Source organism: Papilio machaon, chromosome 5, assembly GCF_912999745.1.
Source record: "Papilio machaon chromosome 5, ilPapMach1.1, whole genome shotgun sequence".
Lineage (NCBI taxonomy): Eukaryota > Metazoa > Arthropoda > Insecta > Lepidoptera > Papilionidae > Papilio > Papilio machaon.
The window spans coordinates 6,730,359-6,746,948 of record NC_059990.1 but is presented as its reverse complement, the minus strand read 5'-3'; the positions used below and the strand labels follow the sequence as shown (position 1 = coordinate 6,746,948).

The 16,590-nt window shown below is 34.8% G+C and overlaps 2 protein-coding genes across 2 annotated transcripts; one reads left to right on the top strand and one right to left on the bottom strand.

Moving 5' to 3' along the window:
- Positions 1-774: 774 nt before the first annotated feature.
- LOC106713513 (protein PTCD3 homolog, mitochondrial) lies at positions 775-10,262 on the bottom strand. Its single transcript, XM_045677937.1, has 15 exons — positions 10,116-10,262; positions 9,852-10,034; positions 9,430-9,658; positions 8,966-9,189; positions 8,487-8,583; positions 8,009-8,170; positions 7,207-7,381; positions 6,468-6,598; positions 5,731-5,849; positions 5,407-5,491; positions 4,747-4,888; positions 2,723-2,831; positions 2,246-2,444; positions 1,482-1,657; positions 775-897 (listed from the first exon to the last, which is right to left on the bottom strand). The coding sequence occupies exons 1-15, from the start codon at positions 10,139-10,141 to the stop codon at positions 813-815; spliced, it is 2,142 nt and encodes a 713-aa protein (XP_045533893.1). The 5' UTR covers positions 10,142-10,262; the 3' UTR covers positions 775-812.
- A 3,019-nt stretch (positions 10,263-13,281) lies between these two features.
- Positions 13,282-15,692, top strand: LOC106713521 (mucin-22-like). Its single transcript, XM_014506334.2, has 2 exons — positions 13,282-13,358; positions 13,598-15,692. Exons 1-2 carry the CDS (start codon positions 13,326-13,328, stop codon positions 15,419-15,421), a joined length of 1,857 nt encoding a protein of 618 aa, XP_014361820.2. The 5' UTR covers positions 13,282-13,325; the 3' UTR covers positions 15,422-15,692.
- The last annotated feature ends 898 nt before the right edge of the window (positions 15,693-16,590 follow it).

The window sequence follows — 16,590 nt, the reverse complement described above, 5'->3', positions numbered from 1 at the left end:
AACGACCGATGCCCATAGACATTTGCAATTGCAGATGCGGTGCCTACCCTCAAACGACGAAGGAAGAAGGAGACGCATGTCCTCCTCTATCAAATCCATCTTGCTTCCCCTTTCTTTATAAGAAAAGGGGTGGGAAGGGAAAGAGACTGCCAGACTGTACCCTGAATTACTTCCACTTGACGCCTGTCTTGTGTGTGGTCGTGGTATTCAACGGGCGAGCCGGCCAATTCGTGCAACTGATGTTGTTGTTGCTGACGTCTACCACTGTTATGGTATATTATATAGCTTACTTTTTCCTGCGTTGAAGAATTCACAGGCGATAGCTAGTACAGTATTCAATTCAAAGCCACTAGTTCTCTAGACAACCTAGTTGGGCCTAATATTAGCTTTTGACCAGTGAACAAATGGTCTGAGGGTAAAGTAGATTATTTAATTGTGAAACGGAATTTATTCATATAATGCTAAAGTTCGACGTTATTACGCTATTCTAACACACAACTGAAATGTCCCTTTAATATCTCTGTAGGCATTAAGATATAAAATACTAGCATTTGCCCGCGACTTCGTCTGTGCGAAATTTTAATTTAAACACCCAGGGATAGTGTGGCTTACAAACAGTGAAAGAATTTTAACATCGGTTCAGTCGTATAGGACCTTATTCAATGCAAACAATATAATCATATGTTTTCTTTATATAATATTAAGTATGGAAAAATATTTAATTTAATGTAAAAGTAAACAAGACACAAATAAAAGAGCATAAATACATCTAATAATATTTAATACTACAGATACAATAATCACTAGGTATACTAACAATCATCATCGGATGTTTCACTGTCACTCTCCGAACTCGTAGAGGAGTCAGATTGATGCAGAGACGAGCCAGACTTCACTCTGTTAAAAAAAAAAAAAATTCAATATACACATTATTTTATTCTTCCCCAGATAAAACTGAGAAATTGTGCTTGTATCAAATTTCGTAACTAGCTGTCGCCCGCGACTCTTTCTGCACGGCATTAAAAAATTTAAATAAGTAGCCTATGTGTTCTTTCTAACTATGTTCTATGTCTGTGCCAAATTTCATCAAGATCCGTTGAGTCGTTCTGGAGATACTTTCAAATAAACATCCATCCATCCATCCATCTAAACATTCACATTTATAATATTAGTATGATTATTAATTATTGTTACTACCTACGTTTTATTACTATCAGATGAGACTTTAATTTGTCCTCTACTCTAATCTATATTATCATAATTTGGCCCAAACATTTTTTTATCTAATGTTTAACCGTTATCATTTAAAATAAACTTAATTAAATCAATAACTTATTTTAAACTTTCAATACAAAATAGGTTTATTACAATTCTTTAATGTGTTATATTTTGAAGAGTATTAATTAAAAATAATTTAAATAAAAAATATGGAATAAAAGTTAAAGAATTATTATGTAACAATAATAAAGTGAGTCAGTTACTCGTGGTAAGCCTCAGCGACTGCCAGCGCTGTGGGGTGCAGACCGCTCAGCTTGCTCCTGTCCTCCAGCAGCGTCTTCACCTCCTCCTCAGACCTGTTCAGCATCACGCTCAGTGTCGCCACACTGGCAGACATAGCTTCCTCAAACCCGCACTCAGACAGGTAACCAACTGCCGCCTGAAAAATAAACATTAAAAACAATATTGCGTTAAGAAAAGGTAATATAACTACAATCTTACTAATATTATAAACTAGCTTTTACCCGCGACTCCGTCCGCGCGGAAAAAAAAAATGCACACAAGATAAAAAAGTTCCTATGTCCGTCTCCTAGTTCTAAGCTACCTCCCCATCAATTTTCAGTGAAATCGATTCAGCCGTTCTTGAGTTATAAATAGTGTAACTAACACGACTTTCTTTTATATATAGAGATGGGAATGTTAAAATGGATGGATGGATGTTTTTTAAGGTATCTTCAGAACGGCTTAATGGACCTTGATGATATTTGGTACAGATATAGAACATATTTTGGAAGAACACATAACTTATTAAATTTTTTTTAATTCCGCGCGTACGGAGTCGCGGGCGAAAGCTAGTAAAATATAAACTGCTATTGAGTAAATGTTTTCAAAACAAGGGGAATGGTTTCCACAAAAAAAAAATGGAATAATATTTTTCTTATCAGCCAGTAAGTACTATTATAACCAGAGTTAATATTACAATATAAGTAGTTTTATAATCTGTACTGTATTCTAATGCAGTACTTACGGCAGCTATAGTCGGTCTGCCGACAGTGGCCGCTCTGTGTGCGACTTGAGCGAGTACTTGCGGGCGAGCGGGCACGCCGGCCGCTTGCTCGCCTCGCAGCCGCTCCAGCGCCTGCACAACTCGCTCCCAACCCTCGTCCGCCTTATCCGCCACGTCGGAGCACAACTCTATTATGTTACACATCGCCGTCGCTGATAACCTATAACATAACAATCAAAATGAACAACATAATCACGCCCGTATCACAAATGGGTAAACAGAAAATACAGAGAACTATTTATTTCAGAAATTATTCTTACAGAATGTTATCTGCCGTCCTTAGTGATGGTTTAGTATTAGGAACTTCCCTAAACGCCCAATTAACTTATTGCAAAACAAAGAGTATTTTCTTCAAAAAATTTCACGTTTTAATTGTATTTTTTTAAGTAATTAATTTCCTAAGCTATGGAAGAGTAAAAATCAATATTTAATACATACTTTTGTACTGGTGATCTCATTTCATTCATTTCCTCCTTTTCTTCAGCTATTTGACCAAACTTAAGTATATCGCCGGCGGCGAAACGTATCTTCGCTTTTATGTCATCATCTGTAACAAAGTATTCATTTATTAACATAAATTAATTTATTTTATAATGTAATTAAATGCATAATTTTTGATGTCTCTTGGTCAATGAAAACCTATAGATATAGTCCGATAAAGTTATCTGACCCGGTGTGTATAAGTGAAACTAAATTATGACACTCACTAACGCCCCCTTTGTCAATGTCAAAAAATGTCATGATATATCTATGTAGGTTTTATATATATTCTGAAAAAACCGATAGCAACCGCGATAGTAGCGCCTCTCACTGGGCCAGACATTCTTGTTAAGGTGGGTATAGACTAGAGCATTTACTTGTAACAAAACAACGAGCCGCTCTATGATATGACGTGCTTCGGAAACTATACTTTTACCTGTATCATATCATTCGTTAAAACGTTACATTACATAGAAATGCTTGAGAAAATCTTTAGTATATATTCACCTTTAGATTATACATATATTAGGTCCTTACATATGAAGTTGGCGTTTTTCGTACTGGTCACTTTAATCACGAATTTCTCCTCTTTGGTAAGGAATTCCAAATTCAAATTTGTACAGCTATAGACTCATGTACATATACTCATACTCATGGTTCGATGACCGTCATTCATTTGTTTTTTTTCATCTGTTTTTTTCTGTTTGCGTCACTCATTTTACAAAATGGAAAACTTCAAATATCGCATTATTTACGAGGACGAGTTCCGCCGTGGCACTAGTGCTGCGGAAACGACTCGAAGGGTGAATGATGTGTATGGCGGTCGTGTTGCAAAAGAAAACACAGTTCGTTTTTGGTTTCAACGTTTTCGTTCTGGAAATTTCGATCTGCAGAACAAGCCCCGTGGATGGCCTGAGACTCAAGTTGAAAATGAAGAGATGAAGGCTATTGTGGAAGCGGATCCATCGCAAACCACGTCCGAGTTAGCTGCAGGCTGCGATGTTAGTGATAAAACTGTTTTAATTCACTTGAAGCAAATTGGGAAGATTAAAAAGCTTGAAAGGTGGGTACCTCACGAATTGACTGAAGCAAACCGGCAAACGCGCGTCGACTGTTGCGTTACATTACTAAACCGGCTCAATAATGAAGGTATTTTAAACCGAATCATTACCTGTGATGTAAAATGGGTTCTTTACGATAATCGTAAGCGCTCAGCGCAATGGTTGGATCCTGGCCAGCCAGCCAAATCCTGCCCCAAGCGAAAATTATCCCCAAAAAAGTTACTTGTAAGCGTTTGGTGGACTAGTGCCGGTATTGTTCATTACAGTTTTCTCAAATCTGGCCAGACTATTACGGCTGATGTCTATTGTCAGCAATTGCAAACCATGATGGAAAAGCTAGCGGCTAAACAACCTAGGCTGGTCAATCGCTCCACGCCACTGCTGCTTCACGACAACGCTAGACCACACACTGCGCAACAGACGGCTACTAAATTAGAAGAGCTTCAATTGGAAAGTCTAAGACATCCTCCGTACTCCCCGGACCTTGCTCCAACAGATTACCATTTTTTTCGAAATTTGAATAACTTCTTGCAAGGGAAAAAATTCAACTCCGATGGGGCAGTCCAAATCGCCTTCAAAGATTTTATTGATTCCCGTCCGACTGGTTTTTTTAGTAAAGGGATCAATGAACTACCTATGAGATGGCAAAAGTGCATAGAAAATAATGGTTCATACTTTGATTCATTAAATATATTATATTAAAAAATATTCGACTTTTTGTTCCTCCCATACAAAACGCCAATTTCATATGTAAGGACCTAATATATAAATGTAGGTTAGATGTAAGTCAAAGAAAAGAACGATTACTGAGATAGTGACTGCTATTAAATACGATGAATTAGTAAAAACTAAATAAATTAAAAATAATCTTTGTTGTAATTTGAATTCTGTAGATATGTAAATTGATGATGATGATAAGACCTTGATAGTGGTAGCAGTTGCAGAAGGCGTCCAGCAGCCTCTCGACAAGACGCACACGATTGGCGTGACCAAACACCACGAGTTGAGACCACGCCTGCGCCAGTCGCTCTCCCGCACCACCAACTTCCAGACGTTTTATTATCTATACAAGTATACAAAATATACAAATGGTAATATACTTCTTATTTACTATATTACTAGTTGTCGCCTGTGATTTCGTCCGCGCGGAATTAAAAAAAGCATAGTAAGTAATATATGTTTTTCCAAGCTATGTTCTAAATCTATGGCAAATTTCATAGAGATCCGTAAAGTTTGAAGATATGTAGTAACAAACATACAATCATCCTAATTTTTCTATTTATATTACTATGGAAGTATGAAGTATGATATAATAAAGTAATACTATGCTCTATGCACTATGGCTATTGCTCCATGGATTAATATAACTGAAAATTTAAATTTATCTCCAACCTGAATGTTAAAGCAATAGATACGATTAGACATAAACAATAAATGTAAATATAATAACTAAATTAATAATTACAGTCGTACCTAGATAAACGAGAGTTTAATAGAACACGATATTTATCTCTCTCGCTTTCTGACTAGAGTTTCTCTCTTATCCATGTTCAACTGTATTTGGAGATAAAATGTAATTACCTCTTCCATAACACTTGGTTCTGGAACATATACATTGGGGACTAATGTATCAAGTAGTTCAAGAGTCTTTTCGAATGGAGCATGTCTATAAAAAAAAAAACAACGTGAGATAAACATTCATTTACAAAAAAAAAAAAAAAAGAAACCGAAGACGTATTACATATTTGATTCAGAATTTGCACTAAATTGTCAGAAATAATGTGAAGAGTTATATAAAGAAAACTGTAAAATTAGTTGGGTTTTTAAGTTTTGTGACTCTAATTAAAGATGTTTGAAAAATATTATTTAGAATTTTTATTCGTTCATAATATAAATATAATTTACCTGCAAGATACAGTAATGTAGTGTCTATAGTAAATGCTCTCTTTGTATGCGTCGCCCACCAGCTTGTAGTTGTCGTCTTTCATCAGAAGCTTGTGCAGCCTCTCCGCTAAGGTGATGTCCTAATTATCGTAACATTAAAACAATCAAATCGTTATATTTATAAAAATTAACATGACACAAAATACTTGAAAAGCTTAATTAATAAGCTTAAGTAGACTTACCGTGGGTTTTTGAGACCAAAATCTCCATTTAAAATATTTTATCTCGGTTTTGTAAAAGATATTGACAGGAATGATGATATGTATACAGAGATTTAAGTCTCAAAAACTCACAGTTATTAAATATAGCTTTCTTTAATTTTCATACAACTGACTCAGGAGGGAAATGTTTAATTTGCATATGTATTTTTTGTATGTGAGTTTGTATGTATGGAAGTTTCATTGTAATTATTTTTAGTTAAAAAACTGAACCGATTTTGGTGAATGTGATGTCACAAGTCAATTGGGATTTTTTTTTTACTAGCACATATATATTATTATTTTAAACTAGCTTTTACTCCCGACTTCGTCCGCGCGGAATAAAAAAAATGCAGACGAGATAAAAAAGTTCCTATGTCCGTCTCCTAGTTCTAAGCTACCTCCCCATCAATTTTCAGATAAATCAGTTCGACTGATCTTGAGTTATAAATAGTGTAACTAACACGACTTTCTTTTATATATATATAGATATTTATTTACCTGTAAATGATCACTACACACTCCCATTGCTGTAATAAAGAAATTTGTATCGGTCGCGTCCTGAGGCTCCAAATTTTCCCTTTTCTCCAAATCATTAAGGATTGTTGTTAGAATATCAATTTGAGGGCCACCTGGAATTTACAACATTGCAAATTTTTGAAGTACGAAATGTAGAAAGTTCTTTTTTTTACAATAATCATCATCATCAGCTCACTATACGTCTCCACTGAGGATCTCAGAACCTACCCCAAGTTAGGGGTGACTAGGCTATAGTCAACTACAGCCAAGTGCGGGTTGACTTCACAGATATTATTGAATTTTTTCTCAGATCACCGTAAGAACGTCGGATAAATGTACATATGTAAATCGAAAAACACATTGGTACATGACGGGATTCGAACCCAGGACCTGCAGATTGCTAGTCAAGTGCTTAACCCCTGAGTCACCGACAGTCTCTATCCACCGATGCCCTTCTTTACAATAATATTTTTAGTTTACTAAACGTTTAAATTAACATTTTATGCTTTTTACTTCACTGTATCTAAAAATTCCAATAAAATACCAACTATTCTGATAACAAATAATGAATTGAGCAATAGAGTAACTATTCAATAGAATAAAATAGAATTTTTTCAAACATTAAATTATAATATGCGATGACACCAAATTTTCACATGTTTAATAGAAAAAATTCTTAACAGCAAAGAACATGTTAATATTAAATCAGAAGAATACTTACGTTCTTTGCAGAACAAGCATAGTAAATAATAATAAGCTGAAAGTCCTGGTTGAAGGCCGATGTTACTGAACTCTGCAACAACTTGCAGAGCGACCTGCTGCAGCATATGGCCACCACCCCATGCTGATATCGACCTCAGACACGAGCTAAGTGTTCCTTGGTCTGGTGATAAACCCTATAAGACACAAATAATCATACTAATATTATAAATGGCAAAAGTTTAGATAGATGGATAGATGGATGGATGTTTGTTTGAAGGTATTTCCGGAATGGCTCAACGAATCTTGATGAAATTCGGCGCAGATGTAGAATATAGTCTGGAAAAACACATAGACTACTTATAAAGTTTTTTTTAATTACGCGCGGACGCAGTCGCTGGCTACGGCTAGAAATTTAAATTAAATAAAAAAAAATGTTTGAGTTGTTTAACTTTATATCACATTCAAGACGACACAAAATTAAACAGACTACTGAAATCATTACCCTTGTGTCAATTGTGCAATAACAATAATTATATAGTCAACTAGCTGTCGCCCGCGACTCCGTCCGCACAGAATTAACCAAAAAACTTTATAAGTAGCCTATGTGTTCTTCCAGACTATGCTAGAGCATTAATACAGCAACAATTTTTTGTTTGTTCCGGAGATACCTTCAAACAAACAACCATCGAAACTTTCGCATTTGTAATATTAGTAAGATTTTATTCATTCACTTGTGCTTAATAGTTGAGTATAAAGGAAAAATTGATTTAAAAGTGATAATTTGAGTAAAAGTAAAAATGTATTTTTAACATTTCCCTCACCTGTTCATTCATTTGAGTCAATAGTGTTTTCAACGCCTCAATTCTTAATGTAGTCCCCTCTTTTAGGAATCCAACACAACTTATCAGTGAATTGAAGACACTGGTTGAGAGCGGAATACCTTTTTCCATCGCTTCCTGAGCTAATGCATGGGCTCTTTCTGCCTGAAATAGAAGGGATTAACATTAACTAAAAAAAAACAATGGCACTAAAATGTACAATACTAGGTTTTGCCTGTGACATTATCCGCACGAAATTAAAAAAAACATCCACCTATATGGATTCTCAGCATAAAATTTATTAGTTATATTACTTATTTTAACATTTAAAAATAAATAATAAACTATCCTGCTTTAGTAAATTCATTCATTAAAAAAAAATCTGTTCAGTGATTTAGAATTAGATAGAAAAAAAAAACAGAAATAATTTAAAGAATAATTTTGATAAAGAATGGAATTGTAAAGAAACTAAAACATTTACTTGATAATATTTTGCCATTCCTTGAATTATAGCACAGTAAGCTTCCGGAGTCTTTGATTCCATAGAAGTAAAAATACTGTCAGCAAGGCCACCCAACCTGAAACATATAAATAAATATATTAAAAAGGAGTATGTAAAAAAATAAAATAAACAAGGAGTATATATATATATATATATATATATATATATATATATATATATATATATATATATATATATATATAAAAAATATATTAACAAGTCATATGCATAAGGTAACAAAGATAGATAGAAAACGGTCCTTCTAGAAAAGTAAATTTTGGTGTTATCATATTAGTCAGAGACATCAAAATAATAAGAAAATAAACTGAATAAAGACACTCAGTAAAAATACAGGAGTTTTTTTTATTTAATCAGTTTATTTAAACCCGAGATAAAGTTAAATATTGTATTGTGTTTTATTAGCAGGGAATAATTAAAATTAGTAAATAAAATCTTACTTCCACGTAGCAGAATGTCTATCCCTTGTCTTGGCAGCAAACCATCTCTCTTCCAACCATTCCATTGCTAGTGGTTCCTTTTCATTATAGAAACAAAGCAATTGTAGGAATTCTATTTTCATTTCCTCACTCAGAGCATTTACTCCACCGAGTAGTTCAAAAACTTTTTTTGCATCTTCAACTAGTGCATTTTTTAATGTATATTTGAAGTCTTCTTCAGTTACCTGTTGTAAAAATTTATTTAATATTTTTTTTAAGTACAATATGGCTATTGCAAATAAAGGAGGTATAATGCAATTTTTGCACTTAAATCTAAAAAGAAGCGGCCTGTAACCATTCTTTTTCTATAATGCTACTTTCAGTTTAAATTTTTGTTGAATATATTGATAGTGATTTTACGCAGAATGAAATATCATCATCAGCCTTATGAAGTATAGTTTTACAATAAACATTTATGTTTTTACCTTACTTTCATCATTGTATATAGGTTTAGGAGCAAAAGCATCAATGTGGGGATCTGCATTAAAGTGAGGAGTCTTCTTCTTGCCTGGTGGGTCCCACTCTCTCATTGAAAATAGATCAGCATGTTCATCTCTTATCCAAGCTGCAGCTTTCCTACCCGCTTCTGCTGATAGTGCATATGACCTCTTACGGAAGTTAGAGAGAGGAATCAAATATGGGTCATCATGATATCTGAAAATATGTATTAACAGGGCACCTAGTACAAAGATGTTTGATACATTTCATTAATCTTATTATAATTAAAAGTAACTTATATCAATTGCTCAAATAAGGAACTTAAGGAACATGTCAGATGTACTCGTTGTAGTGATTTGTTATTATCTAAAATTTGTAATTTTGCTGAGATGTATTTGACAAACTTTACTTGTAATGTGCTGCAGTTGGATCAGGTCCGACTGTAGCAGCAAGTGCTTGCAGGATGTCTGTCGGTCCTCTGTGGATCCTAGGTGGTGGTGAAATGCCATCACTCGCGGAACTGCTTTGAGGAACTTTTTGACCTTCTAGGGTCGCCATAGTTCGGCAAATATGTACTAATCTCGACCATTGTCTGGAAAAGCACGTATTTGAGTATAATAACAGTATAGTTGGCTAAAATTAAAGCAAAACATAACCTAAAACCTTAAACTACCTCGTTAAAACTATTTGTGAGTACATTGAAAATTAATTGGTATTTCTTTTAAAAATTACTTGTGTTCTTAAATTCCGCTCAAGTTTATCTTAAGCAGATTTTATTTTAATTAAAAAAATATTAAACCATCATTCGCACAATTATGAAAATGACATTGACAATTGGTTGATTTTGGTTTTGGATTTTGGTGTGACTGACTTTGACGGATGACGGAATTTATGATGGCACAGAGTAAGTATATTGCTGGTTGCTGGAGATTTTATAATATCAACAGTTTAAAATTGGTTTAAAAAAAAACTCAATCGAAATATTCTGCATCAGCAAAAATATTATTATATTTTGAATGAACTAAAGTACATAATTATAATTGGGTCATTCTACATTGGACAGTCTATAGGAGTGGGTTAAAAATAAAATTCATGATAAATGTCTTAATTTTGTATTGTATAGAAAAACATAAGTAACGAAAACCCATACACAGTAGTATATTGATACCTTAAAGTAGGAGAAACATTTAAAGTGAAATTAGCAGTAAATATTGGTTCATTATTAACCAGAATAGAAAGAATATTAGGTGAATCGTGGATATTATGACAACTGTACAAGGTTTCATTTATGCAACTCTTGTCGGTTGGACTGAATACTGTTCCTTGAGGACATTCAGACCATCTTGCATCTACTAGCCCGTTTATACCTTCAACACAAGCCATAAATGACGTACAATTTGCAGAATCAGTTTCAAAATTTCCTACTTCCCTGCAGTTGAATTCCGGCATACATTTGTAACTAGTCACATTTGTACAGAGGCTTTCCAAATGACTGAAAATGAAGGACTCTGGACAGGTGAGGTTGTATTCTATGAATCCGTTAGGGCCATTAATACACATGGTGTAGCCTCGGCAATTTTCCATTCGATTAGGAAACCTTCCACGAGTTACACATTGGTTGGCCACATTTACACTTTGCCAGAGTACCTGCAACATTAAATTAATAAGAAAAACATTAAACAATGTATTAGTGAAATAGCAAAAATTTTAGTTTATTAGTAAATTATGTATTCTCTTTACCCACTTTGAGGCGCTGCGCCAGCGGAGTAAGTAAGTAAGTAAGTAAATTATGTGCTATTTTACTATTTTTGGTTTGATTTTCTTAATTTGAAATACATCGCCCATTGATAGATTATGAGAATGAAATTAAATTATAAAATATTTACAAATTTTTAGTATGTTACAATTTCCTTATCTCTCTTACACATTACAATACTTTTTCCGTAGTTGGTAGGCTTTATAATGTTTTGATAAGAATTGCTAGGAGATTACGGCCTTGTTTAATATACGCATGAAAAAAACGTCGTCAAATAAAATTAAAGTATTGCGGTGTATTACGAGGTTTGTGTAATAATTTGTTTTAATTTCTGTATTCTTGGTAATTCGGCTAAAATCTAACTACTTAAAGGTATAATCCCTTGGTTGTTATATTTGATTATAAATTTTTTTTTTATTTCATGTCTAAAAAGTTGAGGTCATTTATTATTTTATTAAATAAAATGTGCAGAAAAATAAAATTGTTTTAAAACATAAGTTAGTATTAGAATGATAAGTTTGAGAGACGTTCCAATGGCTTTTTCATAATGTTGACAATATAGAAAAGTAATAAATAGATTTAAGTAATTACTTGTTTTTTATCTTACTAATCTTATAAATGCGAATGTTTGGTTGTATGGTTAGATGGGGGGATGGTTAAATGTTAGTTAGAAGGTATCTTCAGCACGGCTTAGCGAGTTTTGTTGACATTTGACATAGATGTAGAACATAGTTTGCAAGAACGCATAGGTAAGTTTATCTTTAAGTCCGCGCGGACGGAGTCGCGGGCGACAGCTAGACAGTCTTAGATAAAAACAATAAAATGCATGAAATAAAACTTACCACGAGAAAAACGAGAAAACACTTATTCATCATGTTTTAATTAGGTTTCAATAAGGCACCTTTAAATAAACTATTAATAAAAGATTTCATACAACATGTTATGTCCCACTGCCTTCGAAAACAGTTAATTTTTATTAGACATTTTATCGTGCAGTACAGCTGTATCAGAACTCTAAAGTCCTATGAAGACGGATGTTAACTGTAGTGTTGTGACCGAAGGTAGTGAAAATTTATCGACATCATGTTGACGTACTGATACTTTTACATAGGTGAAGTTAAGTTCTCTTCCGTCTATACTTCGCGCTTGTACTGGAATGTGTAAAAGGTACATTTTAAGTCGAAACTTGTTATATGTTTGATTTATAACAAGTACCCCTGTCCTGAAAAGCTTTTTCGTAAAGGATTATTTTATTTTAAAAAGTATTAAAACATAATACTTGTTACTATCAAAAGAATAAATTAAAACTACCCAGTATTACCAAGACAAATATTTTTATCTTAAAAGTAAATAAAATTATCGATATATGTTTAACATCACTATATTAACCTAAGATAAGGGTCCGTTGTTTGCACATGATTCAGGCCTCACTTGCGCTGTGACTTTTCACATTCTGTCAAAATGAAATTGTAGTATGTAATTACAGGTAAATAGTTATTTTGTCTAAACTCAGATTACGTTCGTACTTCTACTGAATATGTATATTATTAACTTTTAAATAAATGGTGTACTATTCGTTTCAAAATTAAAACTTTAAATAAGTAATGTAACTCTTACGACTGTGAGAAGTAAAGTCTTCGTCTCGTCCGTTGCACCGTCGGTAGCTCTGTTACCGTATTGAGCGTATAAGCGAAGAAAAAGTCTGTCCTACGGAGAACCTAGTGTAAAAACCATTGAGTACGAAAGTGTTTTCGGTAACTTACTAAGGTCAAAAACAATAAGTCTATTGTAAGTTCTGTTAATCAGAATTATAAAGATTCTTTGCTGTCAATCAGCGCTTGCAAGCATCGGGAATAACATCTTAAAAGAAATTTCCGGATAAGAAAATATGAAAGGAAATTTATGGAATTTTACCATTAAATAAAATAATCAGGTGATTAGCATATCAACTCAGAGTTTATGGGAATGAGATAAACACATAGACATGTTGTTGCACTATGATGCATATTAGTTTAGCAAATAATTGTAAGAATATTTTTTTACTGTTGCGAATCTCTTTTATCTCGTCTCGCTATATAAAAGATTCGCTCTTATAAAATTTTATGGACATTTAGAAAGAAACTAAAAATGTACGGTCGATCTAATATCGTCATATTTTTTGTAAGTGTAATTTTTCAATTCATACATTTTGTTAGTGTAATAATTTCTAAAGTTTAAAGAAATTAGTGTCATGTAATTAAAGTTTGTCAAAGTGATAGACATAATTTAACTATTGTGTTATTTTTAATTGTAAGGGATTAAGTGACTTTCGACAAAGCAATTTATATGTATTTGCTAGTAAACATGAAGTTTAAGGCCATTGTACTGTTTAGATTTTATTTAAGAATTTCTTTTTCAAGGTGCTGTCTGTAGCATGGCAAGTACATGGCGCCGATACAACAACCACTTCTGTAATAACTACAGAAGCTGCGACTAATGTTACGGCAACCACTGCCGCAGCGACAACTGACTCGGCAACTACTGCCGCGGCTACTACTGAAGATGCAACTACTGCAGCAGCTACCACTGTCGCAGCAACTACGGAAGCGGCAACTACGAATGCGGGAACTACAATAACGACTACTGACGCGGCCACTACCGTTACAACGACTGACGCAGCAACAACTATAACGACCACTGACGCGGCTACTACAGTTACAACGACTGACGCAGCAACAACTATAACGACCACTGACGCAGCCACTACCGTTACAACGACTGACGCAGCAACAACTATAACGACCACTGACGCAGCCACTACCGTTACAACGACTGACGCAGCAACAATTGTTACCACGACCGACGCAGCAACTACTATAACGACCACTGACGCAGCCACTACCGTTACAACGACTGACGCAGCAACAACTGTTACCACGACCGACGCAGCAACTACTATAACGACCACTGACGCAGCCACTACCGTTACAACGACTGATGCAGCAACAACTGTTACCACGACCGACGTACCAACTACTATAACGACCACTGACGCAGCCACTACCGTTACAACGACTGATGCAGCAACAACTGTTATCACGACCGACGCACCAACTACTATAACGACCACTGACGCAGCCACTACCGTTACAACGACTGACGCAGCAACAACTGTTACCACGACCGACGCAGCAACTACTATAACAACCACTGACGCAGCCACCACCGTTACAACGACTGACGCAGCAACAACGGTTACTACGACCGATGCACCAACTACTATAACGACCACTGACGCAGCCACTACCGTTACAACGACTGACGCAGCAACAACTGTTACCACGACCGACGCACCAACTACTATAACAACCACTGACGCAGCCACCACCGTTACAACGACTGACGCAGCAACAACTATAACGACCACTGACGCAGCCACTACCGTTACAACGACTGACGCAGCAACAACTGTTACTACGACCGATGCACCAACTACTATAACGACCACTGACGCAGCCACCACCGTTACAACGACTGACGCAGCAACAACGGTTACCACGACCGACGCAGCAACTACTATAACAACCACTGACGCAGCCACCACCGTTACAACGACTGACGCAGCAACAACTGTTACTACGACCGATGCACCAACTACTATAACGACCACTGACGCAGCCACTACCGTTACTACGACTGACGCAGCAACAACTATTACCACGACCGACGCACCAACTACTATAACGACCACTGACGCAGCCACCACCGTTACAACGACTGACGCAGCAACAACTGTTACTACGACCGATGCACCAACTACTATAACGACCACTGACGCAGCCACTACCGTTACTACGACTGACGCAGCAACAACTATTACCACGACCGACGCACCAACTACTATAACGACCACTGACGCGACCACAACTGTTACCACTACTGACGCGACAACTGTAACGACTACCGATGCGACAACTGTTACAACTACTGCCGCACCAACTACTGTGACTACTACTACTGTGGCGACTACTGTTACTACTACCGACGCGACTACTGTCATGGTTTGTACAGCAGCCGGGAGATTCGCGAACACGGCTGATGCAACATGCCAGACATATTATATGTGTATTTTACAAAATGACGGATCGTACAGACAATATGAGTACATATGTCCTAGTATATCCGTCTTTGATCCAAATAAAGCAGTGTGCACCACCACCTCTTATACTTGCCCAACGGCTTAATGTTATTCGTTATTGAAAATTTGAGTTGCGTTTACACTGAATATATTGGTAAGTACCGAACAGAACAGAAGAATCCGGACGAAAGTGTCAGATGATTCCATTATTGATATTACGTAAATCCAATAGTATGTATATTATGGCAGTAAGTTCATAGGAAGGCGTTTTAATGCTAATTTTTCTCTTTGGGAAAAGCAACATAAATCTGTTATCTAATAATATGTAAACTCTTAATAAATATTTAAAAGTAATGCATTTTAATTAAAACTTTTGAGAAGGATTAACTATTTAATTTATTAAATTCTTCACTATAATACTTTGATGAAAAATCCATTTAAAAAAGTATGATCCGTCGCCTAAGACTTGAACTCCAATGGCCTGAACGAAGCCATGTTACGTGTAAGGTGGTGTTAATATTATCTATTAGCTTTGTTTAACAACAGCTCATAAAAAGAAATAATCTTACGTTTGTCGTCATAAGGATTTTCTAGAATTGTCTGTCATAAAAGCAGTTCTGTTCAAATCTCTGCCTAATTACCTACACTTTATTGCAAAATTATTTTAATTTCAACCACTAATAATTTCGTTTGAGTAGAATAAAAAAATATTGATTAAGTTCATTTTTGTTTTGGTAAAAGTCAACTAATAATTTTACTTTAATACTATTACTGGTGATAATGAAATGTGAAATCAATCGCTTTGTCGGGAAAATTGAGAATATTTGCGTAGACTTTCGTGTCTAATACGTTTGTTATAAAGTATAATAGCAATGCTGGAAGTACAGTAACATTAGTAGATACACGGTAATCGTAATAAAACTGTGATTAATAATAACGTAAGATAATAATATGTAAATATTTGGCAAAGATTAACATTTTTATATACATAACTTTGAGACTAACTCGAGTTTAATTTTTAATTCCTGAAAATATATAGTTAGCATTAAGTGACAATAAATAAGATTCTTTTATGAAACAATTCAAAGGTCTTCGCTATGAATAATTTATTTTAACGTGTATTTTAATACACGTGTATTTAATTTATGCATTGTATTTACCTTTTCTCCTCACTACGTTTTAGTTACAAAGGCAATATTAGTTGACTGTTAACTTATCATTTTGACAGAAAGTAAATTGTTATATTAAAATTATAGGCACGTAATATTCATTATG

Excerpts from the sequence above, each read along its gene's own strand:
- LOC106713521 (XM_014506334.2), top strand. The coding sequence starts at position 13,326 with ATGTACGGTCGATCTAATATCGTCATATTTTTT. Across the intron at positions 13,359-13,597 it reads CTAATATCGTCATATTTTTT|GTGCTGTCTGTAGCATGGCA; the intron begins GTAAGTGTAATT and ends TTCTTTTTCAAG.
- LOC106713513 (XM_045677937.1), bottom strand. The coding sequence starts at position 10,141 with ATGTACTCACAAATAGTTTTAACGAG. Across the intron at positions 9,659-9,851 it reads CCAACTGCAGCACATTACAA|ATATCATGATGACCCATATT; the intron begins GTAAAGTTTGTC and ends ACATATTTTCAG. Across the intron at positions 2,445-2,722 it reads ATGAGATCACCAGTACAAAA|GTTATCAGCGACGGCGATGT; the intron begins GTATGTATTAAA and ends GTTATGTTATAG.